At 38.2% G+C, this 10840-nt stretch overlaps 1 protein-coding gene across 1 annotated transcript in view; it reads left to right on the forward strand.

Annotated features, from left to right (window-relative positions):
• Nucleotides 1-4783, forward strand: part of pvrl2l (PVR cell adhesion molecule related 2 like) — a 315269-nt gene extending 310486 nt beyond the window's left edge. The window contains exon 10 of the mRNA XM_040020160.1: nucleotides 641-4783. Within this exon, the coding sequence (XP_039876094.1) occupies nucleotides 641-826 (186 nt within the window). The 3' untranslated portion in view covers nucleotides 827-4783. The remainder of the gene's footprint in view (nucleotides 1-640) is intronic.
• Nucleotides 4784-10840: the final 6057 nt, after the last annotated feature.

Raw genomic sequence — 10840 nt, forward strand, 5'->3', positions numbered from 1 at the left:
GACTCTTCACCATTTGACCTTAGAACTGAAGAAGCTTCTCGGATGAGAGGTGAAACGTCTTCAAGCAACTCAAAGAAGTCCAGACACTTTTCTTTCCAAGCTCCTTAGACTTCGATGACCTGGATGATTGAGAACCTTCATAGACATAACCTGACAGGACAGCTTTTCATCTTTTACCATTTTAACAGTTGTTGTTTAGTTATGTAGCAACACTCTTAAACAAACATCATTTCACCTGAGCGCAGTTTGCATTTAGACGACAGCGAGGGTCTGAATTCTTTGATGTCACAGATTATTACCTCCACTAAGGAGGCTGCTTTCTTTTCTGTCTGCAAACTCGATAGCTCAAAAATTTTGAATGAATTCTGATAAAGCTTTGTAGGATAGATGGGGATGTACAAGAATGTGGCTATGGATAAGTGAAACCTAATGATTTACGATAGAAAATATGTAAGTAGAAGTACTGCCCAGAGCAAGCTGTGGTAAAAAACAAAATCTACAATACAGTAAAGTGTGCAAAAGCTGAAAGGATATGAATGCTTTTCTGAATCCACTCTTTATATAATATCACCTTATAACAATTATAATAGTAACTGATAAAGTATGGGATAGTAAGCCTGTTTATGTGTCCACTTTGCAGAACCTGGACGATGAGACCACCGGAGCCCTGAACGGCAGAGCCCCTCCAGTCAAATACGACAAAGAGCGCAAAGATCATGCAGCAGACGGTCACCATAGCAATGATTTGGATTCTTCTAATCACGAGGTGCCGGCTGCCAACATTTCTCGTGGCGAAAGCTTTGTTTCTCCTGCCATGTACGTCTAGCTTTGGCAACCGGAACACCACGTCACAGGCATATGGGCAAATTCCAGGTCACGTTATTTAGCATGAAAAGTAAAGGCAAGCACACGTTTCCGCCATTTTTCTTGTAAACATTTACAAATGTTTAAAAAGTTTTAGTCCACACATGATGAATGTTTTCAATTTATTTTTATTTACCATTCTTATTTAGTGGGTGTTATGGGTTTAAATATTTTCCTCACTTAATATAAATAGTTTTTTTTTTTTTTTTAATCTGTCGTAATGGTACTTGAGACAAAGAATTCGGTCAGTTAAAGTGAAAACAGCTTTTTTTTTTAATTAATTTTATTTTTTAACCTCTGCCAACTGGAGCCAACTGGAACATCTTGCCATTAGCTTTCAGACAACCTAGAGCTACAATACAAAACATCGTGACAGACACACGCACATAGTAATCCATGATATTAGAAAACCAGAGAGCCAGTGAAATCACAATTTACAATAATTAAAAAAGTTAATTAGATGGTCAAGAGCTTGTGTAATGCACGTGAACTGGACTACACAGTGCCCTACTTCTGTGTAGTGTTAGCAAATTGTTTGATTTGCTATCAGACACAATATGCAACATCTCGTGCGATGACCACACGGTCAAAAAATTCTTGTTGTATGTGAGGCTGCCAGTCCTGAGCTCTTCGGTTCACATCTGTGGAAAGTAAGTTCCCCTCTAAGTCAAGATGAAACACCAGGGAGCCGAGTACTACAGGGGAAGTAAAACAACCACATCTGAAGTCCTTTCAAAGCACTCCTCTTTTGCCGCTGCTTGAGTTTAGACGAGGCTGAATTCAACCCCAGGAAGTCCAAAGCCTGATCATCTGGCTCTCCAGGCAGCTTCATTAATCGCTCAAGACATTTGAAAACACATTTCAGTTATTTGTCAAGTCCCAAAATAACTGTAAAAACCCCCCCAACTCATCCTTGCCCAGATTACGGTCCAATAGAGAAACATTCCACTTTATTATGTTGTCAAAGAGCCTCATCTGTCCCTGCAACTGTCAGAGCGACGGGGCTGCTCGTTAGCGCTAACGAAGGGGAAGTGACATCGTTTTCAAGCTCTGTAACCTGGCAACATCACGTCATTTAAAGTCCACGATTCATATTTGTTCTTGTTAATTGCAAGAGTCGGTAAGAGTGTGGGCTGGGGAGTGAAGGAGACTAAAGAAAAGCACACACGCAGGAGTGCACACACACAAACAAAAAGCCTCCACCAATTTTTGCTTTCAGTCCTCTAACAAATCACACAGTTAGAGTTGAGGAAAACATCATAAGGAATGTATTACAAAATGTGTAAATGCTCGGCATATATTAGAAGGATACTGCCATTACAGCCATTTTAACAGATTAGAATGGTCACAAAATCCGATATATGCAGATCATTTCGCACATGTCGAAAATATGCAGTCTGCATTTTATCCAAGAGTCGACTTGAAAGGGAAAAAAAACGCAAAAAAGAAGGCGAGCGACAACTTTGCCTTCAGGCTGAATCAAGAATTGGTCTTTACAGATGTCAGATGATGGTACCAAATCATGGACAGTGTAAATAGTATTGATAATATTGATGAATAATATATTGTTGGTGAAATGTGTACACATAAAAAAAAATAAACAAGTGTAAGTGTCATCAGTGCCTCTGTACAGGGGATGGAAGTTTGTTAAATGTCAAACGAGCGACTAAAAAAAAGACAAAACAAAGTGTATATTACTATTTTGCTTTTCACGGGTGCATCAAGGTTGTCACTTAATACTAAAATGTTTTTGAGTATATAAAAAAATGATGTGGATTTTACTCCGTGTTCATATTACTCTGCATGGCATGATCGGTGGCTTGTTGAAACATTTTCCCAAGGCTGTTTGCGGAATAATCTTCATTTGTAAAAACATTTCTGAATGTCAGAAAAGAAAGCTGTTTTTCATTTCTGTCTCAATGCATCTGTCATACTCATGCACACCACGAGTCCAATTTAAGTTGAGAGAGCGGGATATTTTTTCCTTTTTTCCGTCTGACGACGGCTCCGCGAGCTGCCTGTTTTAGTCTCGAGCACTAATCTTAAAATGCAGTCAGCATGGAATCGTCGTCTCTTACGGCCACTGAGCCCAGCTCACACAAAAATACGCCAACTTTTTTTTCCTTAATCTTGGGTTCTTGCTTCAGACTTTGAGCCGCACAAATCTTTCAGAGCCATCGTGTTTACTGTCAGAGGGCAGAGAAAGGCGGGCGGCTGATAAACTGCAGATTTGTCAGCAGGTATAAAAGTTAATGGAGGTGTCACGTAGACATAGATGGAAACAAAAGAGAGAGACAGGGATACAGTGGTGCATGGTGAACGTAGATTGATAGAATAATAACATAAGATTAAGGAAAAACTGGAAGACTTATGGGAAATTAAAACAACAAAGTAGAAAAATTCTGATCACAGCTTTCACTCTGCACAGTAGACGCCAGATGATATTTGTTTTGCCGACATACAGTATGACAATCATTTGTTTTCTTCATATGCACTATGCTTAGTCATTATAATAGTCCCACTTTATGCTGCTACATTATCATTTGTCCCCAAAAGAGGCATGCGTGTTTTCCAAATTATGTTTACAGTTTTCATAATGCGACAATTAGCTGAAATTAGCTGATTTGCTAGCTAATGTATAGCTAAATCAGGCCAGATGGAGGATAAAAGAGGACTTCTAAAGCAGCAAACAGTGTTAAAAGTTTTTGTTGCATACCTACTTTGTCCCACTAAGATGTTTATTCTCATTAGAGGAAATGTCTGCATGCTGCATGGGCCTATTTCCATATTTTATAAGAAGAGTCGCCCCACATTAACAAGTATACGGCCTTTTGACTCGCTTATATGGTGCAGTGTCAGACAATCGTATATGATGTATTTTATAGCCCCGACACAGAACAAAACTGTCATAAAGGGAACTCAGTGTAATGGTTTTGCTTTTTTGTTGCTAAATTATTTTCACAAAATGAATGAATATTTAGTTTCCTGTGGATTTATTGTGTTTAATGCGTTAGCCAGGAGGCTGTTCTTGAGAGATTGAGCAAAAGGGAAAAGACAATCATTGGGACCCATTATATCAGAGACCAATGACTCAGCAAACCATTCAGTTCTGAGTTTCGACTCTGCCGTCTCATTTAAGGATCATTCGGTTTTTCCCAGAGCCTTGCGTTTAATAGAGTTGCTTCATTGTGAGGTATCTGGAATTAGATTGTTGCCATTTCCAGGAATAGATATGAAGCTGACTCATAAAATGCAAACTGCAACGAAAAACATAATTCGGTTTACACTACAGGCTGCCAAACAGCATGGGTGCACAGTTACAAGATGGTTATCGGAGGTAAGTGCAGTGATTTTACATGGATTATCTGTCAGATAAAGGCTCCGGCTTCCTCCCTCTGTGAGAGGTGCAGTGTTGCCTTTTGGCCCAGGTGCTCTGCTCAGTCTCCCCACTTCCTCTGTTATTAGTTCAGCTCCAGAAACACAAGCTGTGAATGCCAGTGGTAATATTGTTCAGTCTGTATTCAGTCTCTCATCCACCCTCTTTGTTTTGTTTTTCTTCTCCGATCTCTCGTTCATTCATTGTCATCACAGCTTTTTATCACGGAGCCAGACGTGCCTTCTTTATGTTATTTTTAGCTTTTCAATTCTCACATTTCTTCTCTGACAGTAGAACAGATGACGAAACTGGGAAATACACAAACACGGGATGTGTTCGACATTGATAGTGACAGTGCTAAAACAGAAAAAACAACAAAAACACTGGAGATCAAATCATCTTATGTGAGTGTTTATTGGGTTTTCTTTCTTTTATTTTGTGTATCACAGATCAATTATCATTTTGTATGCTTTTTTGGGAATCCTATTGTACATGTTTTACAACTCATTGTCTTGTCAAATAAAATGTAAACCCAAAAGACAAGAAGCCTGTGTCATTATTACCTCTAACATCTTCCCAGGAGCCAGAATTAATCTGAACGGTTAAAGATGTGGTGAGCCCAAAGATTGTGATTAATATCTTCAGGTAATGTTTGTCGAACATCTGGCAATGTTTGAGCTTCGAATTTGTCATTTTGCAAAATGTACTTGTGAAAAGACAACGTTTGCTAATGATTGTTAGCAATTATTTTATATTCTTGTATTCAGTTTATTAAAAGGTGGCAGTGACAATCATCATGACATCACCAGGAGTTTTGAAACCTCACAAATGTTAGCATTTTGGCTAAGTCAAAGGGGATCATATGTGGATGACAGGTTAAAGTTACCAGCTATTACTAGCAAGTTTGGCTAACAAATGCTAAAGTTGCAACTTGAGATACACATCTGCTAATTACTGTACTAATGTAAACTTTTAGCATACTGACTTATAACATCTAGGCTTGTTTTCAGATTTAGAGGAAGAAAAAGACCCTGAATGTGTGACGTCACTCCTGCAACACGCTAAAAAAAACAAATGCACGTGGCTGTATTGGTTGTGGCAGGCAGCAAGCAGTATCATGTGTGGCTTTACTTTTCAAAATGTGATGTAATTCTCTCTGCAACATTTGTGGTAGCCATGGTAACACATCTAATCTGAGGAAGCGACTGGTCAAATGCAAAATATGTCTAAAAGCTGAAGAGTGTACCTACTTGAAAGCCTGAAAGCCAACCTCAACAAAGGACGAGCAATTAACGTTAGCACGCCTGTTGTCAGCGTACAAGAAGTTGAACCCATGATGATAAAACTTTTAATGAGGCATCAACAGCTTCATTGACATCTTCTTCAGGTAATTAATTAGGTAGTTAGATAAGTTGGCAGAGAAATGGGGCTCTTTTCACTGTTTTGTTTGATGATTTAATTTAGCACTTCCTTTTACACTAGCTGCAGGGAAGTCAGAATTTCCCAGACAGGAATACTTCAAGTTGGATTTCCAACTGGAAAAATGGCGGCTGTGAACGTAACTGGTAGAAAAACTGTAAAACATTTAATCTGTAGTGTTGTATCCTTGTGACCCACTAAAAACGCAGGACACAGTGGAACACAGCAATCGTACATCTGAAACCATAGTATGTAGCCATTACCAATGGTAGTGAAAGATTACTATTTAATATTGTATAATGCAAACGGTATGATATGACCCTGGTAGCTGGTGTGGTGTCTAAAAAGCTACCCAACCCTAAGTAACAAAGTAAAATATAATAGAATTTCTCTGCCCAAACCTGAAGCACAAACTAGTCTCTCTTTAAAAAAAAAAGGCAGTGGAGACGTTCACTTCAGTGCCTCCAATTAGTAGGTGTAGCCTAGCCACCCATAACTGGTTACAGACGCCTTTGCTGGGAAACAAAAACTGAAAGTAGCCACTAACCTTACCTTATACCAGCAACCAGTTGTTACAGGTGACGAGCGAGGAAGCTTCAGTCAATAAAAATCCGGCAGGGTCTTTCCTCTTTTCACGTCAAATTGATGTTGCTAGGAAACCAACCAGGACCCTGTACTAGGTGAACAATAACATCTTGTTTGTCGCAAAAGAGATAACACCTTTATAACAACATATTTCATACAACATATCATACTATCCGGTTTGAAGCCTTGCAACCTTTCAAATGGAATTAACAGCAAACTCCTCTCAAAATAGAAACGTGTCCCCCAGTTGGAGTTCACAGGGTTTTGGCATCTTTTTTTTTATTATCCTTCTTGAAATGTTTTTATTGATTCCTTGTTCACTGTGTTGTTCTGTTTGCCTTGAAAAATAGTTTGAAACCACCTTGTTTAAAAGAAGATGTGGAAGATTAGATTCAAATAAAAAGTGATCTATTTTGGAAAGAAAACATCGACTTTTAAATGATTTGGGTAAACTCTCTTCTGCAACCTTTCCTTATAAAAGTATTGGCACTCCAAAAGAACACTTATTACACTTATTTATTTCCAGCTCCATAATTGTATTATTTCTGTTCTTGCAGAAGCGTAGAACAATAATCACAAATAATCCTTAGGTGTCTCATGCTGCACCTTAAAGCACCCCTCAGTTCATCCTCTGTTTGGAGAAGCTAAACAGGAAGTTGTAGCTTCTCCTGTTTTAATTCTCACTTGAAGCAAATGTTCTTCTGATTAAGTGTCCCTCATAAAGAGTAATTTTAGACTGAAAGTGAATTTCTGTGCTCATGGGACAACTGTGCATCTGAATTGACCATATGGAAGATGATATCCCGTCTCACTGACAGAGATGGGCAGCATCTGATTACTTTTTTCAGGTAACGAGTAAAGTAAGGGATTACTATTGCAAAAACGGTAATTAGATTACCGTTACTTTCCCGTAGGAATATACTGCGTTACTAAAACCGTGATTTTTTTTCAAGAATGTCTCATGACAGTGACGTAAGCGAGTGCGATGTTTGTGACAACAGCTGTGTGCAGATCAACAATGGATCATGTATCGAGTGCGGGAGAGAGTATGAGCGTGTACTGACCTTACTTTGAGTTTGATTCCATAAAAAGTGACAAAAACATTAGTGTCCGTTGTGCGTGGGAAGAAAACTTCTTTTTACAGCGAAAAAAAACCCCTAAACTTCCAAGCAAGCACCGGGAGTGTGCTACCAGGTAATGGGAAATTCACAGAGAAACTCGCGGATTCTTCCACTGACCGCTGCGGCACACCTGCACCAGGGTAAACCTCCGCCTACCCCACTCCTGCTTTACAGGTGAAAATAGAGCAACAGGACCGCTGAGTCTTTGATGTTATTTATTTTCTGCTATGTTTTACTTGCATCTATTTGAAAGAGTGAGTGCAAACACAAAAAAAATATATATATATATTTTATGTGCTGGAATGTGTAGAAAATAGGTTTAAATATTAAACTAATTTATTCAAGTCAGAGAATGGTGCATATAATTAAATTTTTGCCTGATGCATAAAGTTAAAAGGTTAAAATTAATAAAACAAGTTTTAAAAAGAGACTTTTCCATTTGATTACATTTTGTATGATGGATTGTAGAAAAAGTAGAATTGGGCTGAAAGATCTATCGCTTTATCACCTATTCAGGTTGTAAATCGTGTTTTTAAAAAGTAAGTAAGTAACTAAGTAATTAATTACTTTTGAAAATAAGTAATCAGTAAAGTAACAGAATTACTTTTTTGGGGAAGTAATCAGTAATTAGTTACTGATTACTTTTTTCAAGTAACTTGACCAACACTGCTCACTGATAACATCGAGCAGAAGAACTGAAGTTTGGGGATTAGCTGTACATACACCAATCTTATTGTTTGAATCCCTGGTTATGTTTAATAGCAGCTTTCACTACTTTAAAAATGTATATATGAGAGAAAACAAACTGTAATATGTCCAATTTAACAATTAACTCTAACCAAGGTGAAAATCTGCTGCAATATCTGTTAAAAGTAAGCATCAAACATTTGCACATCACAGTGTCCTTAGGCAAGATATCGAACCTCAAAGTACACCTTGAGGCATCCATCGGTGTGTGAGTGTGTGCATCACAGGCAATAGTGTTTAAAGGCAAATAATAAAGCCCTGCATTATTGTGTGTGAATGGGACGAGTAGTAAAAAGTGATTTAGGATTAGAAAAATCCTGTTTATTTATACCTTTAAAAAAACGGATCAAAACATTAGACTTTTAACACAAAATGAATCATCAATAACAACTGCTTATTGTTACTAGACCTGATGTATTGTAATATAGTAACAATCTGTATTTCAACGTGGAAGACGGCAGTAGTCCAGATAAAGTGCTCACTTTCCAACAATTCATGTCAGTGTTTGTATTTCACTTTTTTATTAACAGTTGTCATTGAGTGGAGCTGATCTGAAGCCGGTGTGAGCTCTGCACCAACTTAAAAGTCATAAACAGAAAGATATTTATTAAATCTGCAGGGTGCTCTGTCTATTGGAAGGACTTTTATTTACGGAAAACTGATAAGCTGTAAGTAATCGTGTACTGCAGCTCCATCATCAAGTAACCTAACACAGGATGTAAAATATGGCTCTTTAATGCTTATTCTCCTCTGTTCATAAGATCCTATATTCCTGTTCCCTGGCAGCAGGTCTGCACTTTATTTTAAGCTTATAGTGTGGCTTCCGCTGTGCCCTGTCAGATCAAATGAGATGAGACACACTCATTGTCAGCGAGCATTTGTTCACTTTTGTGGCTAATTAACCGTATCTTAAGTTCATCCTGGTCCCTGCTGGGCTCTGCTTTTGACAAAGATATAAAGTGAACGAGGAGAGGGTCAGGCATCAGATGTTGTTTCGTTCAAATCAGACCGAGACGCATGCTGTCATGTGATGGACGGTCGTAATAAATTTTTAAGAGCATGGATGATGAAACCGCGAGGCCAGAGCTACTGTAGAGAGGCTTACCATTGACTTGATTTACGTTTCCCATCCAGTGATATCAGGAAATCAGTCAAAGCTGACATCTCTGGCATCTGAAGTTTGATTCTGACAAACCTTTGATGGATGATGCTTCTTCACAATTTGTCTGTGTCCTGATAAATTAGACTGGATGTTATACTGGGGAGAAACAGGAAGTTTAAGGCAGGTACATCAGCCTTATTTGATTTCGTAGTCTGAGGCTGTGTAGACAAAACGGCACAGCAGGTTCACGGCTCATGTGAGCTTACTCTCTGTTGTTAGGAACTGACACATTTCTTCCAATAGCAGTTAGATTATAATCTATGAAAATGTGAAGGTGTAAATGAAGCACTGTCTGGTATCCATTTATATCTGCTTCTTCCAATAGTTTTCCCATCTGTATTGGAGTTCTGAACAACCAAAGAAAGAGACTGGTCTCACTGGTGTGTCGCTCCACCAACATTTTGTGGCTTCCCTGATTTATGCTCTCCCCGTGTAGAATAATCTGCATCCCTTTGTTCAGTGCATCAAATCTTTCTCAATCTTTGTATCTTTAGCTTCAGTAATTAGTCACTCGCTTAGTTTTGCCTTGTGCAAATGTAATTACACTTCAGTTTGTTTTCAGTGTCATTTTTTTTGTTTGATTTGTTTATTTACCTTCATGTACTTGGCCTTTGGTTTAACGACTACAGCTCATATGGGAGCGCTCACACTTAGTCTGGGGTCTGCATTTCAGTTTTCTTTTCAGTACAAGTACCAGTGTTTTTATTTTCAAGGCACGTCTCATCTTGTACTCTTTTTTTTTTTTTAATTTACTTTGTTTTTGTCACTTGATTTTTATTTTCACCACCTTGTGAAAAATCTATTTGCTAGGGTCTTTTTACAACTCTGGACACCTTAAACGCGCTCCATTTTCTACCCCATCTAAGGATGATGATATCTGAAACCATTCCCAACACCGTGAACTCTGAACTTGACAAAAACCATGAGACATGACAAAAAGTAAGTGAAAATAGGTCTTTTTTAAAAATGTTAACTCTTGGACAGGTATGTAAGTAGCACTGGGGGGAACACCAGAGAAAAGTTGGTACCTTTGGTAGCTTTAAAGTGAGACAAGGAGAATGGGAGGAGTTATTGGGAGGGTGGCCTAAGCAACCTGGAGGCGTCTTGTGATCCATTGTCCTTGTGCCATCCCACTGTGTTTTATGTGTGTGATGCTAGGAGGAGAAGTGTGTGTTAAAGTACACATTTGTACAGCAGCTAATCATCTGGCTAATCTCAGAATTTACCAGGCTTTTCCTAGAGTCTTATTTCTTTCATTCTTTTTGATTACATCAGGCTTATTTCATGAATATAAAAGCAGCAATCCTTCCCTTCATAAGCTCATTAACTAACATTAGATTTCCATTGAAGTCTTTATTTCATGTTGTATGCAGCCACATCTTATCTAACAAAATTAAGGCGTTAATGATCGCTAAATAAAGACGTGTTGCATTCAGTTCTACACAGCTAAATTGTGTGGCGTTTGCATATTTTGAGATTTGATAGTCTGGAGTTTTGTCTTCCTGCTATGAATGACAATTAACAGAAACCTTCAGATTTACATTTTTATGTCCAATTTGAAAGATT

Source organism: Simochromis diagramma, unplaced genomic scaffold, assembly GCF_900408965.1.
Source record: "Simochromis diagramma unplaced genomic scaffold, fSimDia1.1 OVJJ01000753.1, whole genome shotgun sequence".
Classification (NCBI taxonomy): domain Eukaryota; kingdom Metazoa; phylum Chordata; class Actinopteri; order Cichliformes; family Cichlidae; genus Simochromis; species Simochromis diagramma.